Source organism: Erpetoichthys calabaricus, chromosome 14 (assembly GCF_900747795.2).
Source record: "Erpetoichthys calabaricus chromosome 14, fErpCal1.3, whole genome shotgun sequence".
NCBI lineage: Eukaryota > Metazoa > Chordata > Cladistia > Polypteriformes > Polypteridae > Erpetoichthys > Erpetoichthys calabaricus.
This window is the reverse complement of record NC_041407.2, coordinates 1,943,486-1,963,021: the sequence shown is the minus strand read 5'-3', so window position 1 is coordinate 1,963,021 and position 19,536 is coordinate 1,943,486. Positions and strand designations below refer to the sequence as shown.

At 48.3% G+C, this 19,536-nt stretch overlaps 1 protein-coding gene across 2 annotated transcripts in view; it reads left to right on the top strand.

Moving 5' to 3' along the window:
* The window catches only part of mprip (myosin phosphatase Rho interacting protein), a 438,384-nt gene that overhangs the window by 350,581 nt on the left and 68,267 nt on the right, over positions 1-19,536 (top strand). The window contains exons 2-3 of one of the 2 annotated variants that reach the window (XM_028819413.2): positions 3,108-3,185; positions 7,568-7,633. The exons of the other annotated variant lie outside the window; for it this stretch is intronic. Coding sequence (XP_028675246.2) covers positions 3,108-3,185; positions 7,568-7,633 — 144 coding nt within the window. The remainder of the gene's footprint in view (positions 1-3,107; positions 3,186-7,567; positions 7,634-19,536) is intronic. 2 annotated transcript variants of the gene reach the window in all.

The following is a 19,536-nucleotide window of genomic DNA, read 5'->3' as shown; positions in this document are numbered from 1 at the left end:
TTTTTTTTTTTTTTCCTCCCCATTCTGTATGAAAACGTGACATTACTATTTTTTTTATTTCTCGGCCCCCCACTACTAAACCCATAGGGTGGTACGTAACCACTAAAGAATATCAATTTTTGGGTTGGCACATTCCTTTGAGCAATTAAATATGTTAAATTCAGTAAAGGTGACCGTCCTGTTTCTCCCAATGCGGGCCTGGCACTGCCAGTCTGACGTCATGTCGTAATCGCACACATTAGGTTTAGGATGTCCAGTGTAACAGGATAAAAACGGTGACAGTGACGGGCATTGGATTTTTTTTTTTTTGCCTGAATTAAGTTATTAGCACAGCTGTAATTGAAGCCCTGGTGACGGCGGGTGGCTGCCCCTCAGACCACGGCCCCCTCCAGCATGAACACGGCGGGCAGAGCAGATTACTTGCACAGGGCATTTTGTGAAGTGAGAGTGCAGATTGAATTATCAACTTGGAAAACTGAAGAAGCACTCGACAATATGACACATGACGTGGGAAACACGTAGCCTGGCACGTCCTCGACCAGTAAGAAGTTTGAAAACCGACACCAGGCAAAGTAAAACACGTAAAACAAAATGTGTGCAGGGCCGGCAAGCCTGATGGCAGCTCTGACGTCTGCAGGCCCAAGTTTTTATGAGCTTGTGTGACTGAGGGGCCTTGTGCTCTGCTGGTGATGCAACACGCCGTTTATCTGTCTCGCCCATCACAACGAGCCACTCGTTAATTATAGCGGGCGACCCAGACTGTAACACCTGGTTCTTGTTGCCAGTTTCCTGTTACTGCCCCCCACCCCCCTTTTCCTCTCAGTTCCTTCCTTTTTTGGTCCTCCCTGACTGGCTTTGATCTCCAGCAGGGATCAGGTAAAAATGAGCTTCACTTGTGCGTTAGGATATTTGTCATCGTGGCTTTGTCTTGGGCTGGCCGATGATGATGAAGATGTTGTTGTTTCGTAGGAGAATTCCTGCTACGTGTCTCGCCTGGTGTGCCAGCTGTTTTCATGAGTTGTCAGGATCTGAAGGTGTGGGCCTGCTTGGGCAAACATTTCCACTGGCAGGGCCGAGAGATAACGAGCATAACGTCATCGGGAGACTTCATAAAGAAAGTGGCGGGTTTTTGATAGGGACGGGGGGGGATTGGCTGGCAGGCTGGCACGGTCAGGACCCGCAGTCTGGTGTTTGTTCATGCCAGTTCATCAAGTTCAAAATTTCACTTTTATTCCTGCCTTTAAACGTGGGATCTATAATATACATGAATGATGAAGATGAAGGGAGTAGAGGTGGAGGAGTTTAAAGAGTAATGGGGAGTGTGGAAGGTGGATGAAGAAGAGCATGCATGCAGGGAGGGTGGAGTGGCTGGCAAAGAGTGACGGGGAAGGTCTACTTGATGGCAGTGAGACCAGCTATGTCATATGGGCTGGAGATGGTGGCAGAGTTAAAGATGTGAAAGTTGGCATTGGGGGGTGACGAGGATGGACGGGATTAGAAATGAGGACATCAGAGGGGCAACTCAGGTTGAAGACCAAGCTAGAGAGGTGAGATTGTGTTAGTTTGCAGATACTGGGAGAAGGGTGCTAAGGGTGGAGCTGCCAGAGAAGAGGAGCAGAGGAAGGCCTAAGAGGAGCTTTAGAATGTGGGGACAGAGGAAGATAACGAGGACGAGAGGAGATGGTAGAAGATGATCTGCCGTGACGACCCCTGACAGGAGCAGCCAGCAGAAAAAGATAAATGTGGGACCAAAGTTTAAGGAGTTATCTGCCCTAAGGGCATTCATAGAACTTTATAGTGCCTCACCGTTTTTGTCACGCTGGCCAATTAAAATCTTTACGGTACGTTAGAATCCTACAAACCACACGAAGCTCGCACTTCTCCCCACTAACAGACATTCTGATAATTGACTAACGTTGGTGTTGTGCGAGGTCACTCTGATTCTCCTCGCTTTTGGGTTCCCTGTGCCCGTGTGGCAGGCTGCTGTGTCTCTGCTCACTGCGGTAAAGCTTCGCCCTTCGTCCCTCCTGTTGTTTGCTGTTCTGCCCTCCATTGTTACCAAAGTAGTGCCGCGAGGAATGATCCGCTCTTCATGGGCTGAAGGTCTTACCACGTAAAAATCCATAGGAGGTTTTCTGTGCAATATGGAGACGGCTTTTCACCACGGCGGAATGTTTCACTAATGGATTGAGGCCAAGTGTTAAATAATAATACATTTTATTTATATAGCGCCTTTCCCATGCTCAAGGCACTTAAACGTGAAAGACAAGTGGGACACCCGGACACGGCCCACCGCCGATGACAATACTGAGGAGTTCTGTGCCGTCAGTCCATAAGAAGCGGATCACCACTCGCTGCTTTGTTGGTCGCAAATGCGGTGCACGGTGGCAGCGGTGGCCATTTTACAGCCAGCCCCAAACAAAAGTGCGGGTAGCGTACCCTCGTAGGGTAACCTTATCGACATGGACCCCTAAACAAAGAAACGCCAGCAGCCCCTGGCAATCTCCAGGACGGAGTTTAGAGGAGCAGAGCTCTAAACCTTCCTCCTCGTCCTCTGCTGCCTGGTATGTCCATGGCCAGCACTCCCCCAGTGTAGTCCTCCTCTCAGGTCAGCACCATCTTGATTCCCGAACATCAAACTGAGATGCTTTTCCTGATGGCTTCATTCTTGACTTGTGGGCCCTCCTGACCTGTGCGGCGTCCATCCTTTGTCATTCGTGACCAGCGAGTAGTCGATTAGCTTTACTTACGTATGTACGTCCACTCAGATCCCCCCCCACCGTGTGTTCTAGTGACATCCAGTGATGTTTCTGTCCTACGCAGTTTGTTTGAAATACGTTTTTGAGATCTGCTCTTTCAGTTTGAATAGCCCCGTATGTAGAGATGTGTGTAGAGATCGGCACAGAAATGAATTTCACCTTCCGGCTGTCCATGTATGTGCTGTTTTGGTTTTTCCTGATTTGATTTAAGGTGTCAGGACAGAGTTAACTCGCCACACTCGGTGGCATTCCAGTAGTCGCCCAGCACTTTTGCACGGCCTAAAAGCCCCGACTTGTGGTGTTGCTCTATACCCTTATTTACGTGTTGTTTTCTTTTCTGTTTTTCAGGCCAAACCTATCTATGGTGGCTGGTTATGTTTGGCACCGGAAGGAACAGATTTTGACAACCCAATGCAGAGGTCACGGGTAAGACGTTGCTTACGTTTTTCTGATTATCAGTGTGTGTCTGCTCACTCCTCCACCATCTTTCTTTCTGTCGTGTCTTGTGCCTTGTGCAGTGATGGACTGTTGTGATGTTTCATCACCCGCCCAAGCTGTGACCGTTATTAGATTGGATTTGCATTTCACGTGACCACATCTTGAGACGCATGACGACGGTCAGTGTGTTACGTCCCGCCCTGGCACTTTGTCCAGAAGGCTTTCATTGGAACATCCCAGATCGATTCTGTTATATTAAAGTAATTGCCTGATTGTATATTAAAATGTCCCCTTTGTCTAATGGTGATGCCATCCATGTGAGCCACTGATCCTTTGTGGAGCTTAGAAGCTCAACCCTGTTGGGGTCCATGGCCACCACCACCAGGGGGCGCCTAGACAGCCTCAGAGCTGTGGTTTGCAGCACTTCCACCACACCCAGAGATGCTACTGGATGGTGATGGGAGACACATGGTGTGGTGCAGAAGAGGCCGCCTCACCCAGTCAGAGAGCCGGAGTCGGGAGGAGGAAGACGACGAAGCTTGTGAGGAGAGGAGTAGAGGCAGCAGACGGATCAGAGAAGAGTATCGCGTAAGGAGCGACTTGTGGAAGCTGTGGATTTGGGCACTGAGTTGTGTGCGAGAAGGAGCTTTCAAATAAACGTCACATATATATAAATATGTAAAATGTATAACTGTTAGTGTGTACGGTTAGGTCCATAAATATTTGGACAGAGAAAACGTTTTTCTCATTTTGGTTCTGTACATTACCACAATGAATTTTACATGAAACAACTCTGATGCAGTTGAAGTGCAGACTTTCAGCTTTAATTCAGTGCGGTGAACAAAACGATTGCATAAAAATGTGAGGCAACTAAAGCATTTTTTGAACACAATCCCTTCATTTCAGGGGCTCAAAAGTAATTGGACAAATGACTCTTTGGCTATTTCATGGACAGGTGTGGTCAAGTCCGTCGTTATGTCCTTATCAATTAAGCAGATAAAAGTCCTGGAGTTGATTTGAGGTGTGGTGCTTGCATGTGGAAGATTTTGCTGTGAACAGACAACATGCGGTCAAAGGAGCTCTCCATGCAGGTGAAAGAAGCCATCCTTAAGCTGCGAAAACAGAAAAAACCCATCTGAGAAATTGCTCCAATATTACGAGGGGCAAAATCTACAGTTTGGTACATCCTGAGAAAGAAAGCAAACACTGGTGAACTCAGCAACGCAAAAAGACCTGGACGTCCACAGAAGACAACAGTGGTGGATGATCACAGAATCATTTCCATGGTGAAGAGAAACCCCTTCACAACAGCCAACCAAGTGAACAACACTCTCCAGGGGGTAGGCGGGCGTATCGATATCCAAGTCTACCATAAAGAGAAGACTGTATGAAAGTAAATCCAGAGGGTGCACTGCAAGGTGCAAGCCACTCATAAGCCTCAAGAATAGAAAGGCGAGATTGGACTTTGATAAAGAACATCTAAAAAAGCCAGCACAGTTCTGGAAAAACATTCTTTGGACAGATGAAACTAAGATCAACCTCTACCAGAATGATGACAAGAAAAAAGTATGGAGAAGGCGTGGAACAGCTCATTATCCAAAGCATAGCACATCATCTGTAAAACACGATGGAGGGAGGCAGTGTGATGGCTGCCAGTGGCACTGGGACACTCGTGTTTATTAATGATGTGACACAGGACAGAAGCAGCCGAATGAATTCTGAGGTGTTCAGAGACATACTGTCTGCTCAAATCCAGCTCAATACAGCAGTCAAATTGATTCATGATACAGATGGACAATGACCCAAAACATACAGCCAAAGCAACCCAGGAGTTTATTAAAGCAAAGAAGTGGAAAATCCTTGAATGGCCAAGTCAGTCACCTGATCTTAACCCAACTGAGCAGGCACTTCACTTGTTGAAGACTAAACTTCAGACAGAAAGGCCCACAAACAAACAGCAACTGAAAGCCGCTGCAGTAAAGGCCTGGCAGAGCATTAAAAAGGAGGAAACCCAACATCTGGTGATGTCCAGGAGTTCAAGACTTCAGGCTGTCATTGCCAGCAAAGGGTTTTCAACCGAGTATTAGAAATGAACATTTGATTTCCAGTTACTTAATTTGTCCAATTACTGTTGAGCCCCTGAAATGAAGGGATTGTGTTCAAAAAATGCTTTAGGTGCCTCACATTTTTATGTAATCGTTTTGTTCACCCCACTGAATTAAAGCTGAAAGTCTGCACTTCAACTGCATCGGAGTTGTTTCATTTACAATTCATTGTGGTGATGTACAGAACCAAAATGAGAAAAAAGTTGTCTCTGTCCAAATATTTATGGACCTAACTGTATGTATTGTATACCCTGCTGTTCCTTCTTAAACTCTGAAGTGCCTTGAGCATGGCAAAGGCGCTATATAAATGTATCATTATTATTAAAGAATAGAAAGTCAAGTCGGGGAGCAGGCACTGGTACAGCACGGTGCTGCACCCACCACTCGAGATCCTGGTTGGCAACCCCCCCCCCCCCCCCAGCAGACATGTGGTCCACTCCCACCCTCCGGAAGTGACCCTCTATCTGTCACAGCCAGATGTTTACGTGGGCGTCCCCCTTGGCCTGGTCCAGCCATTCGGGTCTCCAACAATGAAGGTCCTGTGAGCTGGATCACCCTCGGGTAATCGCACCACATGGCCGTAGTGCTGTAACTGACGCTCCCTCACGACGCAGGTCATGTGACTCATTCGGGACTCTGTGAGCAACACAAATTCAAAGCAGCGGCCCCCCAAGGGTTCTCCGAAGAGACATACATGAAGGAGTCCCTTCTTCATCTCCAGTCACTGGATAGTGTCCATGTCTCGCAAACCGGGAGCACCAGGACTCTAAAGACTTGGACCTTTTTTGCAGAGATATCGGGAGCGCCACATACCCCTTTCCAGTGACCTCGTGACCTCCTCATGCTCTCCCAATCTGTCTTCATAGGAAGAGTCACATGGATGTCACTGCCGAGGTAAGTGAACCTCTCAATGACGAGGTCGACACTCTCTCTGCAGACACACACTGCTGATGGCTGTGCCCAAGAGGTCATTAAAGGCCTGGCTCTTTGGTTTTTATGAGGACCCTCGCAAGCCCAGACACTCGGACCCCTCACTCAGTCTCTTGAGCGCCCCGATCAGAGCCTCCATTGACTCCGTGAAGATCACTGCATCGTCAGCAAAGTCAAGATCACTGAATCTTTCTCTGCCAACCGATGCCCCACAGCTGCTGGAGTCCACGAGCTTGCCCAACACCCAGTCCATACAAGCATTGAACAGAGTAGGAGGAAAACATAAGAATATAAAAATGACGATAAATACACCACTCTATAAATATCAGTCTATACAATGGCAGCAGGGCATCGTGTGTGTGTGTGGCACAGTTAATGGAGTGCGGTCTAACTACTCACTCACAGTAATCTATCCAGTTGTTCTGCACTGTGATCTGCTTGTACAACAAACCAGATAAACTGACCGTTACGTTTCAGCCAGGGGTCCTCGGCAAGCTGGGGGCTCAGATGCCCTGTCTGTTCATTTTTTGGTTGCTTTGTTCACTGGCCGTTTAGTTGCTGTCCTACTGTTTCTGTGGCTCTTGTCGTATGTGATGTGTGTTTTCCGGGTGGTTCCCCCCCAGAAGTAGGGGGCCGCCTGCCTGCCCATCACCCTAAGGTGGCGTTAATTCATTTGGATGCACTTGAGTTGGCCGAGTGTTTCGTGGAGGTTTTCTCCTTTTTGCTTTTATGTGATCTCCTGGATCTTTGACTTTGTTTGCTTGGATTGCTTTGTGTTTCCGGCAACTTCTGTTTGTGCTCCCTGGAGTTTACTTTTTGTGAAAAGTCGAATATTGTGATTTATAAAGATGTCAGGTTTGCCAGCTTTTAGCTGTCGATTGTTTAAATTGTTGGCACTTTGTGTTTTGATACTCGGCAGTTCCCAAGCACAGATATAAAGCGAGCTGCCTAACTGAAAATCAAAGTCCAGGTCGGGTGGTCTGGCGCCTCTTTGGTGCTTCACAGTGCGCCCGCTTCAGCTGATGACCACGCCGTTTGTGGCGTAAGTCTTTGCCTTTAGTCTTCTTGCTCTCCCGGTGTACTTGATACTCAAACAGAATTTGTTTTTATAAAGACTGATAAGCGGACACGTGACGTTATTTTCTGGAAGGTTCTGATCCGCGGCGGCTCTTCTCAGTCTTGTTATTCGTATGTTTGTGCTGTTTAATGTGATTCTCTACCACCTCTGTGTCATTCTCTTCTTTAAGCAGGGTGACTGTTTTTGATGTACATTTTATATTAAATCAGTTGAAATGATTTTAAGAGAAATCTTTTGTTTGTTTCCCCCCCACACAGAAGTGGCAGCGGCGTTTCTTCGTCTTGTACGAGCACGGCTGCCTTCGCTTCGCCTTGGACGAGTCGGTAAGTTCCATTTGATTTAATTTGGGGAGATTGTAACTCCTGGTCTCTTTATTGAATGATCTGTCAAGCTGGGCCTTTAAAAGGTCCCATCCGTCTGTGTTTAGAGGTCGGCGGACAAGGCCGTGATCCGTCGGTGGGTGAGCTGACATAATGAAGTGTTCCACTCGGCTGGCCTAGCAAATGTGTCAAGGATGAGATGAAGTGGCGTGTCTCGGAGGATCACTGAAAACACGGAGGGACACCCAACAGCTTCTCTCTTAGCTACTGGCATGTTGTTCTTTATCGGGGGGGCGGCAGGCAGGCACTGGTACCCCACCACATGACAAAACGGCTCGGGATCCTGGTTGGCAAACCCCTCAGTCCGGTCCCACTTTTCGGAAATGACCCTCTGTCTGCCGCAGCCGGGTGTTACAAGGGCATCCCCTTGGCCTGGTCCAGCCGATCGGGTCCTGTGAGTCCGGTCACCCTCGGGTAATCGCGCCACATGGCCGTAACTGACGCTCCCTCACAGTGCAGGTCGTGTGCCTCATTCAGGACTCGGTGAGCAACACAAAGTCAAAGCAGCGGCCCCTCCAAGGATTCTCAGAAGTGACGCACATGAAGGAGTCGAGTCTTCGTCTCGGGTCACTGGGTAGCGTCCATGTGTCACAAAGTGGGAGCACCAGGACCCTAAAGACTTGGACCTTCATCCTTTGGCAGATATCTGGAGCACCACACACCCCCTCCAGTGACCTCATGACCCCCCCATGCTCCCCCAATCCGTCTACTGACTTCATAGGAAGAGTCGCCAGAGACCTGAATGTCACTGCTGAGGTAACGAGGTCGTCACTCTCTCCTCAGACAGACACACTGCCGATGGCCATGCCCAAGCGGTCGCACTGGCTCAATGTTAATTTCATTTGGTTTTAATGTAGGATGGCACAGTTGTTACACTTCTGCCATGTCCGTGTCGAGCTCCTGGTATCCGATTGCATTGAACATTTCTGTACACTTCCGTCTGTTCTCTGTAAATTAAAAGATGTAACAGACGGTTGAGGCAACTTCGAGAGTGCCCTCGCTGAGTGAGGGCGATGTGGAGGTGCTGTCATGGAGCCCAGCTCGGACGCTGCATGTTCACCCCCGTTTCCAAGACTGTTTTCCATTGGATCCTCTGGTTTCCTCCCCACTTGTCACAGACTCGCTGCCAATTCTAAGCCCCACTCATGGACTGGCACTCTTGCCAGTGTTGCCTCCTGTCTTGTACCTGATGCTGCCCCCTTCTGAATGTTACTTTCTTCTCCTGCATCGTGCGTTTAGCTCTGTCAGTGTGCACCCCGAGCCCCTCTTAGACCTGCTGACTGGTGGTTTCCCATCATTCTTGGTTTTGTATTTTTGGTGCCAAGTCAGGTAAGACTGTGACGTCTCCGCTTTGTCTTCACAAGGACTGCATGTTGGGGCCATTTAGGCCTGCCGTTCCTTTTAACCCTTTTTAACCCGTGTCACAAGATAAGGGAGTACAAATCCACGTGTTCGTAACATTTTCATACTCGCTTAATCCATTTCAGGGTAAGAGAGAGACCATGGCATTGAGTACCAGGCATCAGCCAGCACCGTACGGGCCAAGGAACGTCAAAAAGCCCACTCACACACACACACACACACAGGGCCACCTACCTGAACTCCCTTTGACGGTCCGTGTGCACAATGACTGAGCGCTGGAGTCGGATGCGGGGTCTGTGGGGCAGTGGAGCTGCCCACCGCGCCACCTTGCTGCTGGGCTTCTCCTTCAGGAATGATACTTGATACGTTCAGTCATAGTTGTACCAATAGAAAAGAAAGCGACAATTTTAGAATGGCAACACGTTAAAGGGAAATAAAAACGGACAGGCTACTGCGGTGAGGCCTAACGAGAGAGCGTCTCCGACAACGGCGGTGAGGGGTGTGGACTGGTAATGAAAACAGGATTTTAGGCTGAAAGTGACCAAAGTAAGAAGAGCGCCAGACAGAAGTCTCCTGTGCCGCTGCTGCCGCGGCCTGAACGCCTGCACCATTGTGCGTCTTGTGGGGTTTTTTTTTTCCAGTCTTTTCATCTGTTCAGGGAGCACACAAAGGAAAAGAGGGAAATGAAGGCGGGGGGGGGGGGGGGGGGTAGCCATTGTTTTGTGTTCCCAAGAATAGCAACTCCGATGTTTCATACCGAGAGAAGGGTTTAGGTGTGTTTTCACGCACGCTCTTCGTGCCTGATGTTGAACTGGGTGTTCCGTGAGGGTAGCGACTTTCACTGTTTAAAGGTCCGCTGCGTTCTGTGCCCCTTCATTACGCTGTGCTGCTCACTTGCAGGTAATCCCCTCTTTTTTTTTATTTAGTGAAGATAATCAGACCATTTAGAAAAAAGTCGCATTCCCCACCGCCAGAGGAGGCCCAATACGAAACAGAAGGGTGACACGTGGCTCACGTACTCCCTGATTTATAATCGACAGCGGCACGAGAAGCAGCGAGGCCTACTCGCCTGTTACTGTCACACTAATGACGCATGTCTGAGCGAGAAGAGGAGAAGGAGCGAGACGTGCACACCTGTCCTGTCCCATCCCGTCCTGTCTGTCTGTCGGCCCGCCTGCGTTACTCGGTCACCACGTGTGTCGTCTTGCGTGCGGAGCTCTTTATGGATCAGCACTCGGCTGTGGCTCTGGCAGTAAGAGACATACACGGAGGGGGTGACACGTCTGACACTGCTACGCCAAGTGGCACACAGTGCCCTCGGTTCAGTTCGGTTTGGCGCTCTGGGCTGACTGAATGAATGTGTGCACTTCAAGACGCAGATTTATTTAACTCTTTGAGGGCTGAATGTTGTGTTCCGGGACTGCAGAGCGGAGCAGCTGTCTTCACGCGGGCACTGCCCGGTGAAGCGAATGTGTAACGTGAAATGCTCCATGGACTTTGTGTTGCGTATTATTGCTGAATTGGGACTCTGACTTTATTGGAATGTGATTCTGGAGTTCGACAACGAGAAAGTGATGTGCCAGCATCGGCTGATTGGTCCCCAGCTGATCTTGTAGGGGCCGGCAGCTACATGAAGACCTTTCCACATGTCATTGTATGTTGACATCCGGACCAAGCGCATCATGTCAGTGGAGCCCTGAGGTGTCTGTCCATGAATTAAACCGTTGAACTAACAAACTCGGTCAGCAGCGTTTCTGGAGAAGATGCGAGGTCAGTTATAACAGAGAAAGTGGGACACGGGCACAGCCTTGGGGAATTTAGCCAGTGGCCTGCCCACCCTCTTCTGGGTCCTGTACAAGTCTGGGCGAGGCCTTCTTATCCGTGGTCTTTCCTTAACCTGATGGCACATGTGGCAGTGGGGGGGTCCGTTATATCTAATGCTGCTGATCCGCGTGTATACATAATGGATGTTGGCAAAACTGAAGGTGTGGAATGCGAATGTCGTTTCTTTATAGGCGATGCCCGCGAAGGTCCTGCAGTAGCTGAGAATTTCCGAGGGGCCTTTGCCAGTCGTAATGCACACGCCTGCAGTTTGTGCTTGTTGTGAGTCAACTGCCCTTTAAAAACTGAAGGGTGGGTGGCATATCCACAGCTGCCCATTGAAGGTGTGTTTTCAGATGCCTCTGACACGTCTGATGGGCAACAGTAGCCTGCTAACGCCTCGCCCCCCAGCGCTCCTGGCTTTCCCAGTGGCATCCTGGTGAATTTATCGTCATTTTGTAACCCATCTGCCGTTTTATAAGAACTCCAGAGTCTCCCGCGGAGACCAGTTAGCCGTCTTTGACACCACATTTATCACACTGCTTTGATTTTTCTCTCTACTCTGAAGGCGTGTTGCTAAATTGAGTGGCGTTCCCACAGTGCCCGGGACTCGATTGGGCTGTAAGGCCGTTACCAGGTGCGGCTGTCGCTTCTTTAAGACCCTATTGACATCGATAGGCCCGTAACATTCTGAAGCGACTGGCAGATTAAAAACCAAAAGCCCGGGGTGCCAGTCCTCGTACTGTGTAGTGCCAGCTTAATGGCTGACAGACAATTTGGATTAAGAGCCAACAAGGTTCCAGCGTTTTCTGTGCCAGTTTTGTTTTAATGTCAGATTTATGACTTTTTCTGTATATGCTGAGATATCACTTCAGTTACTCCCAGAAATGCCTTTGATTTGATGGACGTTGGCCTCCTAATATGCCCGTATTTGGTTACTCGGCAGAGCCGGCTCGTTACGTGAGCATGCTTTCAAGAAAGTGGGCTCTGAATCATTAAACCGCACAAACACGTGAAATCTGCCTGTGAATAACATTCCTGGGCGCCTCTCTCCGCGATGGCGGGGGGGGGGGGTCAAAAAAAAAAAAAGGAACGTCTGTGAAGTGCTCTGTCATTTCATTTTGGGAGATCAAACTGTCGTCATCCTGGAATTCCCGGGCTGTGGAAATGGGGACACACATCTGGATGAATTCCCGCAGTCATTGATGCGTTCTCGGTGATCGTCTACCTTGGCGATCAGAACTTAGGACTTCACCGATTGGCTGAGCATCACATGTGCTCTCCTCTGTCGTTTTTGTTTCCAAGGAAAGCCTTCATAGCGGTTTATATGCAAGGAAAGCCGTCGTATTTGCAGAATTCTAAAAGTGGCAGTACGAGAAGCACCTGGGTAACTTTATGACCGTTACACGAACTTCGCAGCTTAGTTCAGAGTTGCAGGAAGCTGGAGCCCATCCTGACCGCATCGAGCAGAACTTGCCGTGAGTGGAACGCCAGTCCACATCCACACAGGGGGCCTGTTCAGAAGTCGCCAGTCGTGCGCACGTCTTTGACCTGAAAAGCAAAAAAAAAAACGGTGGCCTGTCTGGCCTTGACTTACAGGCCTGTGCTGTCCGGCTACTTGAGCTCCTTTGCGTCGGACACATCATCGTCATCATTGTTGTTATCCTATGACATCTCGTTAAAATGATGGAAATCTGACCTGGAATATCCAGAGGCCAACAAGCCCTCCCATCTACAGTCGCCTTTCTCCGATTTGGTTCTGATGGTCTTGTTGTCCTCATTTTATTTTTGTCCTTCCGCTCCAAATTTTGTAAAGTAAATGACAGCCAACCTCAATGAATTCATCGTCTCGAGTCCCGACGTGGTACTGGTTGGTCTTGGCACACCGTTGCTTGAATGTCCTGGGCTTGGCATTTCTGGTGCCAGGGCCTCGCTTAGCCATTCAGATTCCAATCTCGGCCCCTCAGGTGGTCTTTCCACTTTTATCTGCTTCCTACGCTTTTGCTCAACTTCAAATGATGGGTAATTGGGAAGGGACATTTTGAAGGGGTGATCTGAAAAATATCACAGCCCCCCCCCCTGGATGTGTTGACGTTACTGCGGTAATGAAGTGACACTTGATGGTGGTGTTTGTGTTTTATATGAACACGTCTGCAGTGTGGGCACTGAGGGTCTTTGCTGATTGTGCCTTGTTAGCCATTATGGATGTCATGAGAAGTCGCACAGAAGGACCCCTTTTGTTGGCTAAGATTGCAATATGCTGGCTTTCAGGACAACTCCGGGCCCTTCTTCATCATGGCTGATTATGCTAAGAACAGTTTAAGAAGTGTGAGTGCTGAGGACTTTGTGACGACTCCGTCAACGACTCAGACGGCTCCCTTTCTGTTTAATGGCCCACCATGCTCTGTGTTTCTGTTCTCTGTGTGAAGAAAAGCCTGCCTGTGTTTGTACCTTTAGTAAATTTCTATCGTGTTCTTGTTGAGCTCATTCCAAAGTAATGGCTGGCACCCAGGTTGGGGGAGCAGGCACTGCGACAACACGTTGGCACAACCACCACACGACAAAACAGCTCGGGGTCCTAGTTGGCAACCCCCCCCAGGCAGATATGCCCATCCAGTCCCAACCAGAAATGACCCTCTATGTGCCGCAGCCAGGTGTTACGTGGGCGTCCTCAACAGTGAGCCGGATCGCCCTTGGGTAATCGCGCCACATGGCCGTAAGTGCTGTAACTGGCGCTCCCTCGCCATGCAGGTCATGTGCCTCATTCGGGACCCCGTGAGCAACATCAAGTCAATCCAGTTGGAGCCCGAGGACCCTCTGAAGAGACACACATGATGGAGTCCCGTCTTCGTCTCGGCAGTGCCACACACACACACACACACCCCTTTCCAGTGACCTCATGACCCCCATGTTCTCCCAGTCCATCTACTGACGTGAATGTCACTGCCGAGGAAATCTTAAGTAATTGATGTAGACCTCCAAATATTCAGCATTGACGTTTGCAGTGCACCATCTGTTGGAATGTATCTTGTAATGCATGCAGTGATAAAGTGCATTACAATAATGAGAGTGAACCCCCGTATAGAAGAGGTTTGTGGCGGTGTGGGTAGCTTGCTGGCACAGTAAACTGCGCCCAGCTTCAAAGTGCGTATTCCTGTCGTCTCTGAAGCATTCCACCCACATCCACACAAACATGCAGGCTGGCCCAGCCGCCAGTAATGGCGTGTGGGTAACTGAGGTCTGTGAGGGTCTCGGACCCCGTCCCTGGCCGTTTCCTGCCTTTCAGGGTCGGTTCAGGTCTGCCATGGCCCTGAATTGGTTTGAGGATGTCGCGTGTTGTAAGTCTGAGGTGCTCCCTTTTTAGATCACAGGTGCAGTTTTCTTGCTTTTTGCCCACAGGCTTCTCTCCCAGTGCCACGCACTTGTCTGTCTGGTATAACCGACACGGCGCCCGTGTGCAAGTACGGGCACGGCCATCTCGGCACTTGCTCCTCTGTGAACTTGTTTGCTCTTGTAACGTGGCAACATGGCCCTTCAGCTGAGAGAAGACTTCACTTTGAAGGGGCTCCATTTGGGGTCTCTGACTTCTGTACACAAGGGGGTCTTGGTGTCAGAAAAAAAAAAAAAAAAAATACAAAGCACATATCCTGAAGCAGAAGAAAATGGCCTTCAGACCATAAGGCTCAGCATCCCAGTAGTCAAGTAGAGCAGCAGGCCTCACGTGTGAGTCTTCCTCAAACTCCTGAGCTTTGAAAGGAAAGGCGAAAATCGACAGGCATCTTTGTGCCTGTGGCGAGGTGAGGGGCCACTGGAATGTGTCCAGAGCAGAGCAAAATCGGGGGGGGTCCTGTAATCCGTCAAGTGCACCTTGTGGTGAATGAGTAGAAATACGACAGATGATCAAGTTTGTTTGTTTTTGAAATATCGTGGCAGTAGGAGTCCAGTGAATTGGCCTGCTGGGATAGGATGCCAGTGAAATGGATTTCAGTGATTGGCACCCAAGTCCAAATTGGCCCATGTGAATAGAATAGAATGCCTTTTATTGTCACTGTACGCATGTACAATGAGATTAAAAGCAGCTCCTTCAGTGCAGATATATACAGTATGGAGAACACAATAAGTAAATAAACAAATGTGCAAAAAAGTTCTGTGACGCAATATACATATGGAAAGAAGAATAACTATTGGGTTATTGCACATAATATAAATATTGCACAATAATGATCATGTGCAGTGAGTAGTGGGTGTTGGACCCTGCGAGTTATGATATTGTACAGTAGACAGATATTGTACAGTTATTATCAGTACCATTTAGATATTGGATATTGTACAGTTATTATCAGTACCATTTAGATATTGGATATTGCACAGTTATTATCAGTACCATTTAGATGTTGGATATTGTACAGTTATTATTATCAGTACCATTTAGATGTTGGATATTGTACAGTTATTATCAGTACCATTTAGATATTAGATATTGCGTAGTTAACAGTACCATTTAGATATTGGATATTGCACAGTTATTATCAGTACCATTTAGATGTTGGATATTGTACAGTTATTATTTTCAGTACCATTTAGATGTTGGATATTGTACAGTTATTATTATCAGTACCATTTAGATGTTGGATATTGTACAGTTATTATTATCAGTACCATTTAGATGTTGGATATTGCACAGTTATTATCTGTACCATTTAGATATTGTACAGTTATTATTATCCATACCATTTAGATATTGGATATTGTACAGTTATTATTATCCATACCATTTAGATGTTGTACAGTTATTATTATCCGTACCATTTAGATATTGGATATTGTACAGTTGATGGATAGAAGGAAGTTGGGGGGTTAGACTGTGTAGTCCGTGCATGTGTGAGTTTAGAATGGTTCTGGTGTGGTATAGCGGGGTCCACAGCTCTCCGCAAAGGCCACTTTTTAAAATAAATAATCACCGCGCCCGTGGCTTAGCGATGGGCGTGGTAGTTGTGGCTGAAGCGGGTCTCAGGGCGATCTGCGGTGTGGGCGTTTCTCACCTAAGTGCACAGGTGAAAGACTGCTCACATCCGTGATTGCTCCTGGGGCAGCTAAAGTAGAACAAGAAAAGGAAAGAAAGACGGAGTTTGAGAGAGAGCGCGTATGATCGCAGGCAGGTGTACGGAAGCCTGGGTGTTAGGCCGACACCCGGGAGTTGTAGTTGTGGTCGCTCCCGCTGAATGATCGAGTAGTAGGAGTGACCAGTGAAGGGTGACTGGCCGCATAAGGCCGGGAAGACAGTGGGAGTCGGGAGGCTTGGTGGAGAAGTCCTTGATGTGATTGTCCTGGTCATCAAGGACACCAAGTCTCGGGCCTGGGATGAGTGCGTGACCAAAGCCTGGATCGGGAGGCCTCCAGAACGGTTTGGAAGTGAAAGGTGGTCCGCTGCAGAGAGAGCATCTCGCCTGCTGCGGGGCCCAAACGGGAGAAGCAGAGGAGACGCTAGTGTAAAAGAAGCACCGGGCTGGTTATTGTTTTAAAGGACTGCTTCCAGCAACGTTTTAACTTTGGTTTTGCATTGTTTTTAAACCTCCAAATTTCTTTTATGGATTTATTTATTGAACTTTGGGCACTGCACTTTATTTGAACACTTTTGTTTTGATTGTTGGATTTTAAATAAAAGCACTTTTGTACCATCCCCTTGCTCCATTGTTATTGCCTCACTGTCTAGGTCATCGGTAACATTACTGATGGCAGCATGGAGCCGAACCCGCATCGTCACATATGGCTTTTGGTAATAACTGTTGTTGAGTCTGTCTGTCTGTCCTTGTTGTGATGCCCCTGTAGCGCCTCCCTGAGGGCAGCAGGTCAAAGAGATCAGAGCCAGGGTGGCAGCTGTCCTTGATGAGGTTTTTTGCTCTGCTGAGGCAGCGGGAGGTGTGAGTGTCCATCAGGGACTGGAGAGGGCAGCCGATGATCTTCTGTGCTGCCTTTACTACTCTCTGAAGCCTCTCCCTGTCTGCCATAGCATACTGTGATATGGTACGTCCACTTGTTGTTATTGTGGGCCGGACTGCAGTCGTGGGTGTAGAGAGAGTACAGGAGGGGGCTCAGCACACAGCCTTGTGGGGTACCGGTGTGCGAATGGAGGAGAAGTGGGGGCCGAGTCTCACAGTCTGGAGCTGGTTGGTAAGAATGTGAGTGAGCCCTGTGGTGTGCTGCCACCACCTCTACCAGACTTGGTTTTCTGCTCTGCAGCTGCATGTCACTGCCACAGGCCATGGTCTCAAAGGTTTCACGATGTTGTGGTTCCATGCAGCCCCTTAGTGGGTGACAAGCTGAACGCTTGGACCACAAGTCACCAGGTAATTCAGCACCCATGTTGTGACCCTGAGCAAGTCGCTCACTCTGCCTGTGTGCCAACTGTTAAAAAGAAAAGTCCTGCCCATGATCGTCTGTCTGTGTGTCTACATAATAAGGTCTGCCATTCAAAACAATGTCATGTTTGTATTTTTTGGTTATGAACAGTACAATGTCAGCCTCAAGTCACTGTAAATAAACTCTGACAGAATAACAAAAGTAGAGTTTATTTTGTTTGCCACCTTGGGCAGGTCTGCTCCCTGCCTGGTTCCCACCGCTGCCAGGATTGGCCTCGGACCCTCAAGACCCTGAATTGGATTAGGCCATCTTAAAAAAGGCTGATTTAGCTTCTCATCAAGCCCTTAAAGGAGATCTCCTCTCAAAAACATTTGCCACGTCTTTCTTACCTCCATCTGTTTTTTTTTTTTAACGAAGGCGTTCTTTAATTTTATTTTGTGAGAACAGAAATGCTAACCTTTTCAATGGACTGGCCATCTATGGCAAACAGCACCAGAGACGACCTCTGGGGAAATCCGACGTTACCAGTCTTGCGTAATCCACGCGTCGGTCATCCAGTCACGTGCTCAGTGCTCGAGCAGGAAAGTCCCCACGCTAGTGCCAGACAGCGCCACGTTTAAAACGGCATTCTGTTCATTTCAGGACTGGAGGTCACTGTTAGTTTTCAAGCTCCTCGTGGTCCGCCTTCCATGTGATGGAACACCGAGCCCCTTTATTGAAATATACGCATCACACCTCGCTCGATTCATCGAGGGGGACACATCCAAAACCGGCTCTTTGAGGGGATGTGTTACTGTAAACTCACAGGAGACTCCTAGGGGGGGCAGCCCCACTCCTTGTGTGCGTGTCATTGTGTTTAGGGGGTCACGGGGGGGATGAGAGGAGTGATCCGTTATTTGCTTCGGTACTGGGACTCCATTCTGGAAGTCAAAATTTTAGCATTAGCTCCAACACGGGGTGGCGCTTTACAATTGAAGACAGGATTCCTGACCAATGAATGAGGTGGGGAGGCGGATCTTTAATTCAGAATCTCAGTTCCGTGTGTTTTGTGTTTCCAGCATGTGTGCCACACTCTGTTTTAGCCATTAAAAAAGCCATGTGTGAGCATTGAACTTGGAGAAGTGACACGTGGATTATGGGAGACGAGTAACGTGAGGTCCAAATGTGGACTTATTGATGTTTGCTGTTGCCCAGCATCGAGACTCGTTCTCTTAGAAAACGTTTGTTCTTCATGGAAACACGAGATTAAAATGCAAACCACAAGTAAAACAAAGGAGTACGCCTGGTGGTCTCTGGTTCAGTCCGGTGTGTAAGACCTCCAGTTCAGTCCATGGGGGCCTGCAGCCCTGAGCCGTAGTGGACACGTCAATCACGAGCACAATGAGGAAGGCGGCCTCTGATTGGATTGAGTGCTCGGCGGCCATGGAGGTGAAGGGCGATTATCTGAATGTAGTTGGTCGTCTGTTGTTGTCGTCTTTACGTACAGTAAGCGATTTTTTTTTTTTAAAGCTCTTGACCTTTCAGTTTTACAGGTGACAACATTTGAAATGCCAGGCACGCCTTTTCTGTTAGGCCCCCTCTGGAGCCTGCTTGATCTACTCTGGGGTCACAGAGGAGAGAGCCGGCAGGTACAACGTAGGAAGGAGCCAACCTTAGACGTGGCACCAATGGCTTAGAACAGAATTCGTTTTGGCGTGTTTTGGGTTTGGTTTGATTATAATAACTTCAACCTGAAATCCTGCTGCTCCTCTCTATTATAATGAAAATATCTCATGTTGAAAGTCTCCGTCTCGCGGGACTTCATTCCAAAAAGTCTCTTCAAAAGATCACGTCTCGTCTTCCGAGATTTTTAAGTCACGTCATACTTCCAACCTTTTTCAAACAAGACCGCGGTCCTCTCACCTCTCATTGGTTTGAATGCTTTTGTCAGACGCACTTCCTGCGCTCTCCGCTCTTATAAACTTTTAACGTTTTCCTCACTTTAAGTTCCCAATTAATGAAGACTTATTATGGCCAAATCTTATTGAAGAATTTCATCTTGAAGGGCAATCCTAGCACCGAGAAACAATGAAGTCAAACAAATTAACGAGAAAATTGTCGATCGGTTACACGGCACTTTGGTGAAATGCGCATCGATAGACTGACACAGTTGGTGGTGATGGTGCGGAAGATGAAAACATCAACTTGCAATATCACGAAGAATATCGACAACCGTCAACACCGTCTGGTCTTCCACCGCATGAATTACTGCTGACAGAAGGACGTATCGTACTGTTATTACGTAATTGATGTCTGAGTGATGG